This window comes from Centropristis striata, chromosome 12, assembly GCF_030273125.1.
Source record: "Centropristis striata isolate RG_2023a ecotype Rhode Island chromosome 12, C.striata_1.0, whole genome shotgun sequence".
NCBI lineage: Eukaryota > Metazoa > Chordata > Actinopteri > Perciformes > Serranidae > Centropristis > Centropristis striata.
In genome coordinates, this window is record NC_081528.1 from 8210112 (window position 1) to 8231398 (window position 21287).

Genomic DNA, 21287 nt, shown 5'->3' on the forward strand with positions numbered 1-21287 from the left:
TAAGGACGTATGCTAGTTTTATCACATAAACCATAATGAAACTAATGTTGTTTCACAACATTAACGGTCTGTTTAAAACGGCGACACATTCTCGTATGAGGGCGTGTCGATCTGCAACTGGTAAGGTCGATTTGAGGGTAGAACAAGCGACATATGAGGCTGTATAGACTCGTTGAGACATTTAGTTTGCCACACATCTAAACCATAAAATTGTATTGGTGTTTTAATCACCACTTAGTTGCTGGGAATTGACCCCCAGACCATGGAAGTCTGTTAATGCCTTGCAAATGCCATTGACCTAAATAAAGAGAAATGGACCTCTTCCCATAGCATTCCATTGGGATTGAAACCCTTAACCTCATACAGCCTTCCTCCAGTACGTTCAAGTCCATTTTCTGGCAAATATGTAAAAAAAATTGTCCTATGCCAGATGTTTTTCTTTGTCTTCTGTCATGGTAAATAAAAAGTCTCTGCACTTTTTGTCATACAAAACAAGCCAGATGTAACTAATGCTTTAAGAAACTGAAACAAGCATGCTTTTTCTGACATTTATAGACAAAACATAAGAGGACAAATGAAAGAAAGCCTCTCTGAGAGAATACACTGTCTGCCTACCTGATGGAAGATGTTGGTGGGTTCTCTATCCTGCCACAGTGTGATGTTGAGCTACTTGCTAAGAGTGTTAATTGTGTGCTAACATTAAAATTCAGAGGAAGGGGAGTTACTCCTGACTACACTTTGACATTTCAACAGCAAATGTCTCCCTTCGGATCAGATATGCTAAGTAGCTGGGGATTTAGATGTTTTTATTTAAAAGAAAAAAAGTGTAGTCGAGCATTAGGGTACTCACTGAGTAGCACGGGGAATTGAACCGCTCACCATGGCAGCACCGGTGCCTTGCTGTGTGCCGTGAACCTGCTGCCCTTGCACTGCTCCTCAGGGAAATCTGAGCTGACAGTGTGTGAGACTGCAGGTAGAGCTGGAGACAGAAAGTGGGCCAAGTGCTTCCTGCTGCTGGAGGAGAGAGGGCTGGATGTTCAGTGTCCTTTTTGTCCTTTTTTATTTGTGGATATATCAGTTTTGACGCAGTTACACCCTTTCGTAAGACTCAAATTTTAACCATTAATATCCTCATCAGGTCAACCTCTCGTATTTTATGTTAGGATACCTTTAAAATATTACTCTGAGTTTGTTTGAAATTAGACTAGGTGTGGTTTGGTTAATGTTTTACTATAGTAATGCCGAATCATTGCTTCTATTGTTAAATAGATTGAATCAGAATGTGTTTTTCTAATTCTAAGGAAGGTTAAAGGCTATACAAGGTGCAGCCCAAGAAGTTGTGCATCAACTACCCAAATTACACCTGATATTAACATGCTATCTGTATCTGAATACCCAATTTCAAAAAGGAAAAAATACATTAATGCAAACATAGAATGAATTGTGACAGTATTACAGTACAGAAATATGATCAGACGATCAAATCTCTTCGAGGTGTAAATGCGATCTGTACGGCGTGACCACATTATTAAGAGAACAATCCACCCAGCAAGTTTAAAGTTCATGTGACTCTGCTGGATTAAGTAACAAAGAGCTATAATCGTCACAGTAGCAAACAAGTCCTCCATCACAAAAAGTGATCTGGTTGGGTAAGAGCTACTGAATATTTAATAATCTATTTTAGTTTACCTCACTACATCTTAGCCTTTCTTACCCCCAGGCGTACATAAACTACAGGTTATAAACTTATTTTTTAAAACAGAAGAATGTGAAATTATTGACTCGCATCTGTATCGGCTATGATACAGTTCGCTTATAATACATAATTATCTCCTAGTTATTCACAATAACTCAGAGAGAAGCTTTATCAGAGCTGCTGTGTGGTCTCTTCTCTTAAACAAACCTTAATTTTTTAGGACGTACTTACACTTTCTTAAATACCATTAGTCTATTTTTCGTGTTTTCAAGATAAAAACATTAAGAAGCTATAACTGCTTCAATTTTAGTCTGATTCTTATGAACCTTCAGTTCAGGTTGAAGCATCTTTTTGCCAACTGGATCTGCATCATGCTTAGGGGCCGTAATATATATATATTTTTGTCATTACATTGCTCCAGAATAACAAGAATAATTTAAGATAAACTGAGAGGTATATGTAATGATTGATTGTACACACACTCAGTTATTGTTCCTGGAGGTTATTTAAACCCTAGAGGGACTCTTCTTTGTTTGTTTGCAGTTACTTTGGATTTACGGGAGGTCACTGAATGCTCTACAAGTTCCAATTACCATTTTAAATGAAGCGTGTGCGGAGAACAGCAGCATTGCAGATATTTAACTATTGACTGCGGTCACTCAGGCAGCTCCTGAACATCGCCGTCCAATAAAGGAAAAGGCATTAACTTCAGCTGGGATCCGAAAATGAGATGATGTCATTGTCTTGTTAACCTGAGATTGAACCAGAGAGGAAAAGAGGATGAAAACAGCTGACAACAAAGAGTAATTTGGTTCAGTAGAAAGCTGAAGGTTGAGAATGAAGTCTCAAGGCCATCTTTTATTGGATGTTTTGCATCTCATCGTGTCTTTGGATTTTTATGTCCAGAGTTGGCTTTATATCCAATTACCAGGTATTTTCTGTTGTCTTTTGTACTGATGATTGTGGAAACCTTTAAAATTAAATTATCTGACTCCAAAAGTAAATCCTCTCACCTATTTCTCTGCACAGATCGTTTGATGGGGAATGATGAGCAGGAGACGTCCAAGTTCTCAGTTTAACATAATTTTATTACAATACATCAAGAAATGTGCATTTTACAGAGATCCCTGGGTTCAAAACTCACTTCCTCAGTTCATGAGGTCTGACCCCTCTTCTGTCCCTCAACCCTTTTTTTATATTCTAACAGATTTTACTAATCATGAAGGTAGATTTCTTCTAGGAAGTGCCACCCTCTTGATCTGTTTATTCGTCAGCTTTAATCAATAAAGGGACACGTCATGTCACCAAGCAGAGAAGACCGTAATCTCAGATATAATTGGAGACACAGATGTTACAATGTGCACACAAAATATAAAACATTCAATATGAAACATACAACATATTTTTGTGTGATAATAGAATCTTACTAAGTTTAAGCAGTTGGGATACATGTATTTATAGTAATCATAGTTTCTTAACCAATATTAAGACACAAACATAGTCATTGTATCAAAAGCATATTGCATGATTAATCCATAATTGTATAGAGAGAGATAGCACAGACAAGGTTAGTGAATTACGCATGCATAGACAGAGACCTTTGATACAGATAGTGACCCTCATGCACAGAGACAGAAAACAGATTATTTCTAACATGATTCAGCCAGGAGAGCTTTTTGTTTGTCCAAGTGCTTCAATCTTCTTCATCGGTCACCTAACATTGTCAATGACAAAAGAACTGAACTGGACTTTTATTTGCAGAACTCAACAAATTTGGGTCATTGATTATGTTGAAGAATTAAATGGAGTTCAGAGCACTTGGGGTCTGCGGAATGTGATTTATTGTCCATAATTTGATGCAAAATGCGTCCTTGCCACCCTGAAGAAGTAAAAATAAAACCCATGTTTTGTCCTTGAGTCTTGACGCAGGTTTGCACTAGTTAACCTCTGTGACGTCTGCCGCTAATGCTGCTGCTGTCACCCAAATTTCATCCCTCCAGCATCCACACCGGGCTTCTCCACAGCTGCTCGTCCTAAATTTAGCACAACAAGGGATACTTACATCCGATCCAATGGATGTGAAAATGAGCAGCTACGGCCTTTTATCCTTTTGGAGGCCAGCCGTCAAGTCAGCAGGAGCAGAAAGAGTCAGTCTGTTATTAGAAGCGATGGGCTGTCGTTGTTAAAATGAAGGCAGGGCAACATTTTGAGACGATGGAGGAAGGCAGGGAGGAGCGATCAGGCAAAATGAGTGTTTGTATGGAGAACATTGTGACTTATGCTGCACTTTCTTTGTCTCCTGAGACAGAAGTGTTGGCTGATAACATTTCCAAATCTTCTCACACTCTGGCTCTGGGATGTTTTTAGATTTCAGAGGAGATAGATAGAGACTGTGTCACATTAAAAATGCATTCAAAGCCAGCACAGGAGCTGTTTCTAAGACCGTTTAATTCAGGGTCAATCTGACAGAGTCCAATAATCTCTAAAATTAATACATATATTTATATATATATATACTTATTAGGTATATATCTGAAAGGTTTAGGCATCTCTCTGCTATTGATTCAGCATGCAAAGTACAGTATGGCATCCTGCAATTCTCCTATTAATTTGACAACTTCCATGCAATTAGACACATAATTTTGGAAACTACAAACAGTCAACATCTTTACACACTCAGCCGTTGTAAAGCACCAGTTTTACTGAGAAGAACTAAAGTGTCCTCTGTACTCACAGCCTGTGGTTGTGTCTGACTCACAGCGTGTCTGTGTGTAACTCGACTCTGTTGGTATCAGTGGCCTGTATACTCTGTATAAACTCTGTATAGTCTGTTGTGGAACACGATCTAATGAGTTGACCCTGCTGTCTGCTCCTGCAGTGCAACAGACTGACGGAGGAGAGAGACGAGGCCGAGAGACAACTCAAACACATCAAGAGAGGTGAGTCCAGATTCAGACTTCTCCATCACACACACACACACACACACACACACACACACACACACACACACACACACACACAAATCTAGTTCAGAACAAGAGGCACTTATTACTTTAAGAAAGTTATTTGTTTAGAAAAGCAGTTCTTAAAAGTTCTTCTCAGTTCTTTTGCATAGCCATATTGGTGCAAAATCAGTGTACCATCCACTTAGAGAAGGACTAGACCAGGGATGGGCAACGTAAATGCTGGAGGGGGCCACAATTTTTCATCGACACTACCACAGGGCCACATATAGGACCGTGCACTTAACCAGATATGATGAAACTGCAATTTTAAATATGTTTATAGCGCAGTAACTTAACATATTTCATGCTCAAATGCACGTATAACAGTATAAATAGGAATACAAAAGGTTTGAAGCAAATAAAAAATAACTACTTGTTGCGATTTCTTTTTTATCAGTGCAAGAACAACAGACCAACATTAATTGCATGAAGTAATTTTGTGCATTTTTACACTGCACTTTTAAGATTTCATGCTCAAATGCATATAGTGGTACTGAGGGCCACTTCAAGTGAGAGTGCGGACCATATGCGGCCCCCGGGCCTCCAGTTACCCATCCCTGGACTAGACATATTCAGATCTTTTACTTCTAGCTCAAAAATTCAAAATATTAGTTGCCATATCAATAATCACTGACTTTTTCCGCTCTAAAATCAGCATCACGATCAGTCTAAAAATTTTACACAAATGTCTAGTAGGATAAAATCACAAGGATGTAAAAAGATAACTTGATACAGTGTTGGAGACCCTGTTTATTCCTGTGAAAATTGCTACTGTTGGACTACTACTACTGTGCATAAAGAGCCTGGATCTTCTATGGCTCTTCCGTTCTGGTTGGCCACTATGCCAAATTGGCTTTAATATCCAAAAGGTCAAAGATCTACTTCCCTATGACATCATCATGTTCAGTATAAACACTTTTCCCACCATCATTCAACACCATGACTAAGGAGGGGACACATTTGGTCGGATACTGAATTGGTGACAGTAATTTTGGGTGCACATCTGTGCACATCTGTGATGTGTGTGAAGCATCAATATTTTTGAATTTGTAGCTTCTTTGCAGCAACATCCATATTTGAATTATAGTCTGCTGCCATTGGCTACTTAAGAGTCTGGACCTGGGTTTAAACTGAAACTTTACTGGTTGCGGAGGCATACTGTGCCAGGCTGTAATTCTAGTATAATGATTACAGTGTTTTCCCAAATGATACAAAACATAAAACTATAAAAACAAGAACCAAATGATAGTAAACTAGACTTGTCCTTTTAAAAAGGTTATATTCATCAGATATCATTTACCACAAAGCAGACTGACACTATCCTGCCTTCAATCAGACAGCCGAATCAGACAGCCGACACCTCCAGAGAGACAGCATGACATCACCGACACCTTCTCCTCTGAATGGGTGTGTTTAAAAAAAGACAGCAGGGGAGGGTGTGCCTGTTTCCATGACCACTGTCAGGTTAGATAGCCAACAGTAGGAGAGCTTTTGTGTTTTTTGGGGGGTTTAACTTCTGATCCTAGTCAGTCTAATCATCAGCTGTCAGGAAAAAGGCTGATAACACTGCAGCTCCTGGTGTCTGTCATGACTATTCACACAGGTAAGAGAATTTAATAATCAGATATTAAAGGTTGTAGGTGCTAGCAGTGTCAGATGTTTGAGGTTAATGTGAGGCAGGTTTGTTTCAGAGAGCAAACAAAAGAAACTCATAGCTGCACGATATTGACTTGTTTCTGCTAAATATCAGTAGAGGCTCTGACTGTGAGCTTCAGTGACATGTAACCTATTTAATCGCTTTTTTATTATTGGACAGTAATAAAACAACATTTAATCAAAAGCACTCATGTAAATGAAGACATCTTCTTTCCCAAATGATGACACATATTCATAATGATTAAACCCAAGCGGCTGATGTTTCTGTGGCCACTATGTACAGCATAATGAGGGTTTTTTTGTCACAGAGAAAAGGTCAGTTCAGTCACCTGTCCGTTCAGAAGGTAACAGGAGAAGCAGGCACTCTCCATCTGGAGTTCACCTCAGTGTGATATTTCAAACGGCATTAAACATCCTGAAATGCTCATCAAGACAGGAAGTTTATAGAATGTATTTAGAATGGCTGAGGTTTTGTTGCTTGTTTTTATTTTTGTTTTATTTTACCTTTATTTTACCAGGAAGTTCCTTGAGATTGCAATCTCTTTTTGGAAGAGACCCGGCCAAGATTGGTTGCCAGTTACAGATTAAAATAACAGTGACAAAACATGGGAACAAACAGTAAAAACAGCAAAAAAGAAAATAGGCAATACACACATTATACATACAGAAAGGTACTGAATCCAGCTCAGGTAAAACAATTGCACTTTTCAGTAACTACATGCTTGTAGACTTTTTCCCTTTTTCTTGGATATACTGTATGTGTCCGTAAAAGGTTGAACTGTTTATTTCTCAAGAGCCGCTGGCCTGGTCTCAGACTTGGCCTTGTTTAAATATGTTCAGCTAATGGTTCTTTATAGTCTAGCTAACCCATCACATATCAAAGTCCAGCATTCAGTGAATTATGTTTGTATTAGACGATACTGCTGCTGCGATTTACAGTATGCCCATTGCCATTTACTGCTAATGGAGGAACCAATGTCATCAATATATTGCAGTGAAAACTAATGGCACAGTTTCAGTTTGCAATTAGTTTTGGCTGAGGGCCTGTCAGCATTGTTCAGTGAGGGCCTCGACTGGTACACAGGCGTATAGGTTTGAAATATTTAAGATATAAGATTGATTAACCCTCTGAAATCTTGGGCTATTATGTCCATTAAAAATCTGTTAAAAGGTCTTTACCATCACATGTTGGTATCAGTTTTTTCAGCGCAACCTCACCTATATGTCCTGATAATTGATTTTTAACTTTGACTTACTTGATCACAATTTTGAACCCAAAAGAAACAAATAGGAAAACATAAAATCTGACCTTTAAAATGAATATAATATCATTAAAAAAAAATCTGGCATGGAGTTTCAAGCCATAACTTTAGAGGGAAGCTGATGGCAAGACTCCACGTTGTTTCATTTTTATGTCTTCACACCATGAAGAAGTAATGTGCAGGTGGTTTCATGGACTCCAGAGGGTCAAATGAATGAATACTTGGCTTGTTTGTGCTTCTCTTAGACAGTTGAAAGTGAAATGAATGATAAATAAATGGATGACAAGCTCTTTGGTTGGACTTAAACTCAAAACTCGTCTCCTGAGAGGTTCAGAAAACCTGTAGTCCTCAGACTCAGCAGAAACGCTGATCCTCCTTTTCATGGCGGGTCCCGTCGTGTCATTCGTTCAGTTGTTCATTCATTCACTCATTTATTCATTCACTGCCTCTCCCCAGAGAACACAGCAGTCACTCTTGTCATGTTATTCCCATGAATTATTAAAACCTCCTGCCATGAATTATTCAGAAGCAGAAAATGGGGGAAGGATCAGTGTGTGTGTGTGTGTGTGTGTGTGGGAGGGGGATACCACTCCTGCCTCGCTCTTTATCCATCGTGGTCCATCAAAAGGCCTTTCTACCTGCTACTCCATATTTGATGGCCACATTTTAATTGATTTAATGAGGGAGACTTTGTTGGCCTGAAGGTACTTGATTTTAGGCTCATTTGAATCTCAAAGGGCAGACCCGGAGAGTCGAGCACAGATTAACTGGCTATAAAACAGCAGAAACATGACCTGACCTCAGACTCAGTGCTGCATAACACATTCACCTTGATGATGGACACTCATGATCATGCAGTGTTTCGTCAGTAAAGCATCAAGGTGGCTGAGAGGTCTCTGAAGCATTTATGCTCGCCAGAGGATGACTTTGGATCCCTCGACTAGTGCCACAGCTCAACAGCTCAACATTTCTACTTGTCCATCATTTTATGTCATTTAAGACCTTGAAAAAGACAACTCATACCCAATAATTGAAAAGTATAATTTGTCAGTGACTTTGAAAAATGATTTAGATTAATGTTTTCTGATGTGCCACCTTTAGATCTATCGATTTAGGATGAACATTTCTCTTTATTTTATCACATCAAAAGTAAATTTGGGCTTGGCTTCGAGACAAAGAGGGAGAGAGAGCGGTAGAAGAAAGAGAGACAGTGAGGCAGTGCTGACAAAGCCAGTAAATCAGAGAACTAAAACACTATTTTCTGATTGTGTCACAGCAGTTACATTTTAAAGCACAAATAAATAACACTGACCAGATGATTTACTGAGGAGAATGATGATTTTAGTTTAATCTTCTTCCTCTACATTTTATGCAATAATGTTGGTCAAAATGGAAAAAAACATACAGGCAGTGTATGATGCACATGAAAAAACATACTTCATTTGTTTCTGTGTAAGCTCACAAAATGCTGGTGATGAGACCCTTTTTACAGCAGGAGAGACACAGATAAAACAAATACATCAGGCTATTTTTACCCCTGTGCCTTTTCTGCTCTGACAAGCCAAAATATCTGCGGTAATAAAGATCTCTACACTACAGCAGCATAGAACACCTGAACTCAAGAAAATCAGCAGTTTGGCCACATTTGCTACTTGGGATGTCATATGGCAGCTACGGTAGCTTGACTTCTTTCGGATTTCATCCAAAGTGCAAGATTTGTAAGAATACTTACTTGGAAAACTTACAATTTTTATACAAGAGTTGCAGCAGTGAGTAGAAACGACTATTAAAAGACAGTAGTGTTTGAGAAGCAGACACAGACATGAACTGCAGCGACGTGCATCTTTTTAGAGCAGGAGTTTCAGCGAGTTTCGGGCAGCATCCTGAAATGAAAAAGTTGATGAGTGGATTTCTTTGCCTCCAGCAGAAGTAAACATATATCAGACAACACTGCCTGGGAGAAACTTAAAGATCCTTGGTAGCGTTTGAACTTTGTTGTTCCTCTGTGTTCTGTGTTAAAGTAGAAAACCTTTTACCCACAGCTAAAGCTGCATGTTTCTGCTGGTGGGAAGCAGAGGGAGCTGATGTCTCACAGTCTGTAATTTATTCTTGTCTTTAAGCCGGAGCAGCAGAACAAGTCGTTTTCAAAGGAGCTGAGTGTCAAACATGCCTCACAGAGCGGTTTTAATAACAGCCAAAGTCTCTCTGAGTTTCACATCAGATGCAGAGAGAGAAATGAGTAAGGGAGAGTTACTAATACAGCCATGGTAAGAAACTGGAAAAGAGATTTAAGAAAAAAGTAAACATAAGACGCAGGAGATGCAAAGTAACCAATAAGGGAAAGTTAAAAAAAAAAATGCCAAAAAATCAAAAGGCTGGAAATAATTAAACTTGACAAAACAGTCAGCAAACAATACAGAAGAGGCAGGTCCAGACATATGAGTGACTTTAGAGTATTGTTTGTTACCCAGACTGAACTGACTACATCTTACAGAGTTGTTGTATGCCATCTAATGCTACTGTTAGCTGGGAGCTAACTGTGACACCACTCAGCTTTACAGAAGAGCTCGCCTGTAGCGCTGTTAGCTTACGCAGCCTAGTTATTCAGTCTACTGTACTCAGATAAAGGCCTGTGGCTGCACTTTCTCTGCATTCAAGTGCTTTCTGAAATACTGTAATTACACGCTGAGAGCACATGAAGGGCCAACAAACTGATGACAAACCAGAAAAATAGTAGTAGTATTGTGGAGATGATGTGGCTTTTTGCTGTAGTGGGGTGTATTTTTTAGCTTTTATTGTGTCACATATTTGTTTTTTGTTTTAAATAAAAAAATCTCTGTGACATTAGGACTGCATAGGTAATGATTATTTTCATCATCGATTAATGTCTTTATTATCTCATCAATCAATCCAGTCACTGATTTATTTATAAAATGTAAACAAAGTAAAACATTTTTTTATGTCTTACCAACAATCAAAGACCCAAAGATATTATTATTATTAATTTTTTTTTTTTTTTCCTTTTTTCAATAGCAAATCATCACAGTTAAGGAACTGGAAGCTGAACTTTTTGTCATTTCTGCTCAATCTTAAAAATAGTTGTTGTTGTTGAATTATTATGCCAATTGACAAATAAATGGATGCAGGGATTTACTTATTTCAACACTAAATTACAAATGTGAAACTAATATTAATATTGTTTCTGCTACAATGGCAAAAATATACATGAATAATGATAGACTAATTTTGTTGATTAAAAGTCAGTTCTAAAGACAAAATTTAGAAAGTTTTGCTTGATTATTCACATTATAAATATGGTTGCAAATTGATAAATCTACTAACTGTTTTAACATCATGTCCCGTACCATAAATACATTCTGAATATTGTTGATCAGTGCGAAGACACTAATTGATTGATTGTCACATGAACATCCATCCATCAGCCTTAACTGCTTATGTGAGCTGGGTGACAGTGATGACGGTGATCCCAGCTGACACTGGGTGAGAGACGGGGAACACCCTGGACAGGTCTCTAGACTATCACAGGACAGACACATAGAGACAGACAACCATTCACACTCTCACTCACACCTACAGGCAATTTAGAGTTAAACCTAAGTTGCATGTCTGTCTGCACTGTGGGAGGAAGCCCTCTTGCTGTAAGACGAGAGTGCCAACCACTACGCCACCATGGAGCCCCTCACATGAACATGATTCAACAGATTCAAATATATAGGTCACAATTTAGATTCAAAATTAAATTTTTTTTTTTTTTTTTTACATATTTTATTGATAAGTTTTCAGTTTTATAAACATACATCACAACTACAAGGGAAACGTCAGCTCCCCACCCCACCCTCAGTGATAAGAAATGGGTAAAATAAACAAACAAACAAAACAAAATGAGACCAATAAACAAAACAAAAACATGCTCTTATAGCATTCAAAGCAATATAATACTGTACAATCGGCGCCAGCCACTGAATGGGTGTCTGTACACATATGTGGCAGCCTATATACACATCTATATGTACAAACTTTCATACATATACACTAGCACTTTATGCCATTCTGGATATATAGGACAGAAATGGTTTGCCACATTTGGTCAAAGGTTGCAGGGCTGAAAGAAACACTATATCGAACCCTTTATATATGTAATAAGTTGGTTATTTCTGCTATCCAGGTTTTGAAAGAAGGCACATCTTCATTTTTCCAAAGGGTTAAAATATTCCTTTTTGCAATAACCATGCCATATTGTAATGTCTTCCGTTGTAAGTGGGTTAAAGCTAGTAGATGTCGGGCAAAAAATCAAAGCTTTTGATAATCAAAATCCAAAGTAGGCTTGATGATCTCCCTCACCGCCACCACTGACTTTCATGTTTTCAAAGAAAAACAACAACACTTCAAAGATGATACAGTGTATCTTACTGTTAGCATGCCGCAGAACTTTTCCACTGCTGGAGTCTGAGAAAACTGTTCTGTAAGTGTTCTCAAACTGCTCTGATGTTCATTTTAGTTTTTCAATCCAAAAACCTTCAAATGCACAACAATTCATATTTCAAACTGTGAATCTCTCCAGTAGAAGAGAAGCACATGAAGGCAGGATTAGTCCTCCTATTGTTCACAGCTTAGCTCGGTTAATGTTACAGCTTAAACACCACTGGCATTAATGCTAAAGTGTTGTTATTGTAAATCCATTTAAGGAGAGAAAGTGATGTTTTAAGTCACCTGTTTATCCAATCATTCCCCTGAAACCTTGAACATCAGCGTTAATGAAGGTTTGGTTCTGGTCTGGAAGGAAAGCGTTCAGCAGCACTTGCATGTTGGCTAGTGTTAATTTTCCGTCCATCTTTTTAGCGGTTTTAACACTCAGTTGTGGGATTTCACCATAGCTGGTGGATGAACGTGCTTACCGTTGGTTAATCCTCCAAATCATCTGTTACTAACATGCATCGTCACTAAAGAGGCTTTCCCCAGCTTCAGCTCGCTGCTGAAAAACAAAAGCAGATTTCTGTTTTTAGCCTTGTCAGATCATTACAGGTTTTAAGGGCACGTCATTTCTCTCACAAAGCCCGAACTCAGAGGAGTTACTGACCCAGAACAGTTCCTGACAGGAGACAGAGGGCTGGAGGACAAACTCTGTGTCTCACTGAGAGGAAGCTCTACTGTCAGTTTGAGGCATGCAGCTCTCTGTTATATTCCTGCGCCTCCGGAAGAGGCTCAATCTGTAATGCTGGGGCAGAAATAATTCATCACCTGCCGAGGATCCAAAAAAAACAAAACAAGTAATGTGTGGCATGACAGAAATTGAATGATCAATTAATCATTTAAAGTGCTTGGTTTACTAGTCTTCAAACTGTCAAACTTAACACATTTGGGATCTGAATTGTCAGTCTGACAAAACTGATGATGTCATTTTGGCAAATCGTAAAGGTTTTTTTATTTTATTTTTTACATTTTACAGACCAAGTCAAGCAAATGATGAACTTAGAAAAAGATGGTCTCATTATTTGACTGTGAAAATCGTTGTTGGTTGCAGCTCGGGGATCTTTTCATTTCGTCTTCCTAAAATTGTTCATCCGTAGCCTGAAAATCAGACAGAAGTGAACATTTGGTTTCACTTCATTCACTCTGACATTGTGTTCATGTTAGTGAACTTCCTGTGTGGCCCTGAGCAGGCAGTGAGGAGTGACATATCCATCCCTCTCATATCATTTCCAGTCAACGTCTTCCACAATGACTGAAGAAGTATGACAGTTTTACCACTGTTATTTCTTTAACCTGTGCAGCTGTGTCGATCTCTTCCACGCTAATCACCATTTCTGCCTTTTCTATCACTGTCTGCTGATCTGAATGTGTGCTTGTGTGTCAGAAATATTAGAGCAGTCAAGATACACTGGAAAGCAAATACAATGGCCCTCATTTATCAATCAAGCGTACGACAGAAAGTGAGCGTAAAGTGGGCGTACGATCATTTCTACGCAAGGCTCGGCATTTATCAATTTGGACGTGAGCGGAGGGTACGATCAGATCTCACGTCTGCTCTCCGCTCGTGTACGCAAATTTGAGTCAGCGTGAAGTCGACACGTCTGAGTCGGAGAATTGATCTTAGACTATTGTGTCGATGCCTGAAGCTGATAAAACTCTGTGGTGTTTTTTTTTAATGGTGACAAAAGAAAGCATGTTTAGGCTACAGCATTTATCATTATAACATAATTTAAAATAAATACACCCTGCGACCGTGAAATTCTTTAAGCAGAATACTAGCCGAGGCTATTAAATGTTGTTGTTGATTTCCAAAGTGCGCTGCGACACGCTCCTCTGTCTGGTACAGAATTGTTACTAAATGTAAAGAAGTGAATAATATCTCTCCATCATAATAATAACAACAATATTTGGATATTATATAGGCTATTAGGCTTTATATTTCACAATGTATAAATGAAATATTCCAACCTCACCGGGAGTTTAATGGTCCGCTACTCTGCTAACAGCACCACTGATTTCCTTCATTTTCCCTTTTTATGCTGCCAAACAAAACCAGTTTGTTGTGTTGCAGCTGTTGGACGTCAGCGTTTTACTTTCTGCCTCTGAGAAATTCCTCGTCTTTTGGGATTAAAACTTACTTTAAAACATTGTTTACCTCATTCAACCAAAAGGCTGTGAAAACTTTAAGTCTGTGCTCCAAATGTAAAACATTCTCCGAACTTGTTACTTCTTATAACTATAAGTACTTTTATTTCATTAAAAAATCCTCTTTTTGGGTGTATTGCACCCTTTGGTGTCGTAAACTCTCGAGGCGAGCCATCTGAATCAGGTATAGGGCGTGGTATTTAAATTACGCTTGTTTCTAGCCGCCACATTTTAAAAATCACACATGAACCCTGTCGTGAGACCAAATATACTCTCAGATCTCGTTTGATAAATGAGGGCCAATATATATTGAGAGATGTAGACTTCTGTAGAAAATTTACTCTAATTTACGTAATTTTTAACAGATTTTTTAAATGTTGGTTTGCTATAAATGTGAGAAATTGAAGATGATGTTGGTTACTTATTGGAATTAATTTTAATTACTGGGGGCATCATTGGAAGATTTTCATATTTTTTGATTTTATCCAAAATGCAGATTTCTTAAGAAACATCTTTTCATACACATTGTATTTCTATCCATTTATCTAATATGATGGACTTACAGATACAGCAGCAGCAGCAGCCAATGATATATCGCTTTATATTTATGGTCGCTAGCTGGGAAGATGGTGTCCCATTATTAAACCCAGCTGATGCTCTGATTGAAAGATGGTTTGTCAGGTAGTGCAACACCAGATCTGTTTAAACTGCTGGAAAAGGTGGAGATTGAGCTGTGATTCATACTGTAAGTGTGGAACCAGGGTAATAAGTAAATTAGTGAGTTTGTTATTAAGCTGATTTTTATATTATAGCATAAGAAAAATGTTGCCAGTTTTCTGTTACAGCAAGACACCTTCTGGTACCATATACAGATACTCAAAAGAAATAAAACTATCTATTATTACATGCTATATATGTAATTTCAGATAATATGCATTTATGTACACATTTTTAAATAAACAGTGTTGAATGTAGAAAGAACATTTCACCTTTGTCATTATTAGCTAACAGACAGTTCTCCGGTGTTCCCCAGAGACGGCACCAGCTGTTGGTTTCTCTAGTAAAAACGGAGTCAAATACAAACAGAACTATAAATAGCAGAGTATGACCCGCTCTCCTCCTGCGTCGCGTCTGACCCACGGAGCTGCAGTTAAACTGCGGTGCAGCCGAGCAGAGGGTGATGTGCCGTGGCGTGTGGGTTGAAGCGGTGCTTAAAACGACTCAGTGGAGCCCAGAGAGAGAGCTGAGGGTTTAGATGAGTCTCTGGCTGGGAGGGAATCACACCACCAAAGCCCATCCACAAGCATTAAACATTGAATGAGGGATTAAAAATAGATCCAGAAGCCTTCCCCGTCCTCCCCTCTCTGAGCTTCCTCACTTTCCTCAACACTGTTATCCAAACCATGAGCCTCCCTGGCACTGGGCAGACAGAGGGATATCATCACAGGGGTCAAAGGTCACCTGGGTAATTATGTAGAATGCTGTTACAATGGAGCTGATCCTTATTGCCCTTTAGTATTGAATCAAAAAAGGATCTGGGCAAGTCAGCATCATCAGTCTTTGTGGTATATTGTGAAATTATTCAAGAAGCTCTCAATATACATTCCTTAACCTGAATACAAACTGATATGTTTTTTTACCTCAAATGTACAACTTCTTATTAATTAGCTTTGTTTGAGGGATGACTAACGTAAGGGTTTAATGTATCCCAAAAAAAGGTCCTAGTACGATAACAAAGAGCTATGCCATCCGTAATTGTCACGTTTGGCACAGCATGTGATTGCAGGATCATTTGTGTTTATCACAATAAATTAAATAACAGTTAATAAAAATTAATTATTATTACTCACGTGAGACATGTCAGTATAGGTTTCTTTATGCCATTTCTTTCCATCATCAACCGTGGCTGAAATAACCACTATAGCTGCTTTGAACCTATTGTAGAAAAAAATCTTTGGTAAAACTAAATGCAGTCACATCTGAGTTAATGACATCGTTCAGAGGAGTAACACAGCTTATACCCTTTTTTGACCAGAGCAGGTGCTGGGCTTGATCCGCGAACTGCTACGTCAGGTACTGGGGGCGGGGCTATCTGACCAACAAGAACAACTTTAAAGTTAGTGAATTTGGATCAATTAGATCTATGCAATGCAGGAGAATGTCAATGCTGCTGATTGGTTTTGATGCCAAAGTGTAACTTCAATTTCTCGCTTGAGTTGAAAAAGTTAAATTAATGTGAATACATAAGGCGAATTTTGCATTGCATCATTTGTCTCGCCTGGCCTGAATGTGCGTCTATTTGCACCTTTACACTGACTTTGTTTATAATTGTGCACATAAAAAGATCTGCATCGCATTTTGTTTGAACACATCATTTGTCTACGGACATTATGCACCATAAGACCTCGTGTAAAGAGGATTCAACCAAAAGAGGATGTCGAGCAATGGCTCTGAATCTCCTCAGGGAGCAATTTGTTGTCCTTCCTGTGCTCCTCAGCTTTCTCTAAATGGACTCTGCTTATCGGTTACAAGAGAGGGAACGTTTAAAGACAGTTGTAAAGGTCCTATGGATGCATGAGGTCAACTCTTTTAGGAAAGGAATATATTTTAAATAAAACCCAGATGCAGATGCTACTAAAATATCAAATGAAGAGGATTGTATGATCTGTTTTGGTGTGTGTCCTCTGAAAGCTATGTAGTTGTTGTAGTAAGTAGTAGGCGTAGTAGAGTGGTGTTTAACTTGTGTTTTGACACTGAAATAATGGATTTGAATCAGTTTTCTTCAAACTTAATTGTTAAAGCTTTAATCTAATCAGCTGTCTTTGCTTTACAAATCAAATCAATATCTGCAGACTGCTGCTGTAGCTGCACTGTGAGTCCTGCAGAGAGCCTGCTCTCTTAAAGCATCCCTGCACACCACACACACCAACTACACACAGAGCTCAGTGAAAACCAGCTTTGTGTGTTACTCTGTGTGTGTGTGTGTGTGTGTGTGTGCTACATAAGCAGACAGAAGCATTAGTCATGGAGCCTGCAGGCACATAACCCTTCACCTGACTTCCTGTAAGGTAAAAATCAGGGTGAAGTGTACCCAACGGCCCTGTGACACAGATGCAGGTTGTGGCTGTGGTGATCGTTGTCACTGTAACATTCCTATAATTTTACTTTTACGATGTATTTATTTGAGTTTTACTGATATTTACAGTAGATTGTATTTTTGTTTTATTTTAAATGGAAGACACTTTTTTTCAGTATTTCAAATGATACATTTAAACCCTGATATCTTAATACAAGGCAAATCTTAGACATTATCAGCATTATTGGAAGTTCTTGACATAACAGCATTTTAAAACAGCACTGTAATGGGAAAAAAATTCACAACAACAACATTTTTAAAAGTTATAATATCTTTAAAAAAAGGCTATTATGACTTTTCCAAACAAGCATGGAAGACAACTGTGTGCTGCTGCCTGTCTTGGCCAGGACTCTTTTGTAAAAGAGATTTTTAATCTCAATAAGACTTTCCTGGTTAAATAAAGGTTAAAAAAAAAAAACAAGCCCAGAGAACACTATCACCAAAGAAAAAAACTTGAATGACAAGCTTTTTTATTTTAGTTTTAAAAATGTCTAGACTCAGTGTTTGAGTCTGACTCTAAATGAAGGACTTTGCAGATTGTTATGGGACCGACTGGTTGATGTTGGTCACTGTTTACTGATTCTTGCAAATCTCAAAGAAATAGCATCCAAAACTTAAATATTTTCTCACAGATTTTTATATTTAAAAACAGCAACAACTGAAACCATTCCTGAGTCGCAGATTTCTTTGATAACATCTCTGTCACTCTTCTGTCATCAGTATATAATACCAGTCTTTCAGGGAGGACTGACAGCAGTGTTTCAGTCTACAGTGTGACAGGTTTTCCGACCCTTTTGTTATCTGTATGAAACATGAGTGTGTGCTGAGCAGGCAGCAGGGTTTCAGTTACAGCAGCTAACGACAGACAGGCAGCCTGTCATTAATGCTGAGCTGATGTTTGTTACAGACTGCATGCTCTCATCCAGTGTTAACTAATGTTGCTCTGCACAGGTGTAATGTTAACAGCAACTGATTATTATGTTTCAACTATATGACATTGTATTCATAATGCTTTAATGCCAGGGATTTTGTTTAGATTCTATATATAAATAGGTTTCAGGTGATGCAGGAGAGAAGTGAATGTGATGAAGTCTGTCTGTCATGAACACATGCAAGGTTTCCACAAAAATTATGTGCTGTAAATTGTAGTTATCCCACAAAAGGTTGACCAGTGACTGTTAGAAGCCATGTTGGTTACATGTCAGGTGGGTGTGAGGGAAGGTGGATGAGTTAGACACCTTGCCTTTCAACCAGGAGACCGGTGGTTGTGCTCTGTTGTTGGAAGTTATTTAGTGTTTTTAAGCCTTTGTCTTAACCGTTGTTTTGCTCCCTAACCTTAAGGAAATGGTTTTTGTGGCTTAGCCCAGCTTTACCTATGCACGGAGATGGCAAGAGGGACGGGGGGGATATGTCCCCCCCAGATTCAAAGTGAAAAAAACTTCTTTTTATTTATGTAAATATGTTGCTTGCTGTTTACACTACAGTTCATTCAAAGATGTTTAAATAAAATATATTTTGGTTAAGGCATGGAGTGGAAAAATGACTCATTGAGTTGAAATAATTTGCTGACAGCTTCGTCCCCCCAGTTCAAAAATCCCATCTGCGCCCCTGGCTTTACCGTGTTTAAAATAGCACTCTTGCCGTAGTCATCACATTTAATAGGATGTCGTATAAATCATGCAGCTCGAGTTTTCATAGGAAATTGTACCAACCCTGAGAATACATCATGGAGCTAGTGCAAAGTTGATATGCATTACACATCAACAAAAATCAAGTCAGTGTTTTCTTAAAAATCTTTCTCAGATTTTTAAGAAAACACTGTCACAGATGTGTCTTCAGCACGTCATTGTTTGCTTGATAATCAAATTAGCCACTATTAAACTTCACAGAGTGTTTTAAACACTGTAAGAGCTTATAAAGTGTTTTTTTTTTTGTCAGTGTATTCTGGTTGAAACAGACAATAAACTACACATTTGGCTTCTCACACTGCAGTATAAATAGTAAAAGATTGACTGGCATTGGCCTGTAGTCAGCAGATGACAGTAAAGACAGACAGAAAATGTGGGGGCAGATTGAGAGGGATGACATGCGATTGAACATGGTTTGCATCTTAGATTGGTGGTGGTGTCAAGTAAAAGCATGTTAGTGTGTCTACAGTACACTTTGATGTCTGCACTGTATATGATTATGTTGAAAGCTCAGATTACACTTTTTTGTTTGCACATTTAATTACTTTATCTAATTAAAACATTGTTAATCCCATTCACCACCCCGTCTGCTGCGGGTTTAATTTTGACTGTGCTTCATCACACCACATCCAGCTCTGCCTCGCTGGATGCAAATCACTGCTGCAGAGCCAGCAGGACGACATTTCTCCAAGTTGTGTGAGACTCTCTGGCAGCTGAGGGCAGCAGCACCTTGTCAGCCGTGTGTGAGAGCAGTGTAATCAGATTTGGGGCTTGTACATTGACCAGGAAGGAGTCTGTTAATGGATCAGGGATGTTAGCAGGAGCTTCCTGCTGGCTGTAATACAATCCAGCCAGTCCAGGTCTGACTGTGTCACCACAACACAACTGAAACCATCAATGAAGACACACTGAGAGACAGAGACAGAGAACATTGTAGCTAAACTTGGCAAAGCTTTACTACACATTTCTGTATTTTTTTAGTTACTTATTGTGGTATTTTTGCAGAGAAGCATTATGTATATTTATTTGAAACTAGGCCTTGGGAAAAAGTGATTGCGATTATAGAGGACAATATTGCGATTTGCGATTGCGAAATAATAAAGTGAATGGTATCATTGCTTGGTTATTAAGGAAAATGAGATTACACAGATTACTGATAAATTTGGAATGTGTATTTTTTCAGCTCATACGTACAAAGGTAAATGGCCATAACATTACAAAACACAAAAAACATGTACAGTACTGTTTTCAAAATTGAAATAAATAATATATTTTTCACAACTAAAGACATTTTTGTGAATATTTTTCAAAAAATATACTTTTTAACTTTTAAGACTGTTCTGCTGTTATACAGCTAGAAATGAGTCAGGTTGTTTTTTTAATATAGCATTTCATCTTTGTATACAGAAAGATAACTCTGCGATAAAATGCATAAAATCAAGTTAACTTACCAATGGCAAGGTTAAGTCTATGTCAAATATGATGCTCCTCACACAGGCCCCAAGCAGCCTTTTGAAAGGACTTTTCGTATGGTTGTGTTTTGTTTTGTTGTACAGGCTGGTTTTCAGCCGTCTCTTTAGCTCATCATATTTTTCTCTGTGCTGTTTCAGGTGCTGATACAAATTTGTTGTGTTGCCACATGATGTAGCGACTTTTATTTTACACGTCTCGCATCATATGTCTTTCTGCTAAATGTCACTTAATTGGAATCCAAATTATCGCCATATAACAGAAGTTGAGTTTTTCTTTGCCACTAGTTCATTACCACCTTTCTTTATGCGTGCCGGAAATCACGTGCACAAAACACGGTCTTTTCATTATGGCCAGGGGTAGTAAGTGGGTCGTACACAGGTAGATTGACGTGTCTTTACACCATGTCGAACACACACATTGTTGTTCAATTAAATCAAATTTTTTTGCGGTTACACAATCACAAAGGCTGACATCGCGATTGCGATGTAATCAGATTATTTGTGCAGCCTTATTTGAAACATGATTTTACTTAACAATATCATTTTAGTTAGGTCAAGAAAATTTAATTTACCTGCCAGACTAATTACATGCAAAGTGCACCAGAGGAAGAAAGAAAGAGATGAGGAAACGGAAAAAATAAAGACTTTATGAGTGGATCCGTATTTTGACTCTGTGCCAAAGCTACTTCATCACATCCAGTTTCTGTCCGTCCCAGAGTCTCCATATCTGGGTCAT

At 38.4% G+C, this 21287-nt stretch overlaps 1 protein-coding gene across 2 annotated transcripts in view; it reads left to right on the forward strand.

The window, feature by feature from the left end:
• Positions 1-21287, forward strand: part of shtn3 (shootin 3) — a 45601-nt gene that overhangs the window by 2068 nt on the left and 22246 nt on the right. For both annotated transcript variants that reach the window (XM_059346126.1, XM_059346125.1), the window contains exon 2: positions 4575-4635. In XM_059346126.1, the coding sequence (XP_059202109.1) occupies positions 4575-4635 (61 nt within the window). The remainder of the gene's footprint in view (positions 1-4574; positions 4636-21287) is intronic.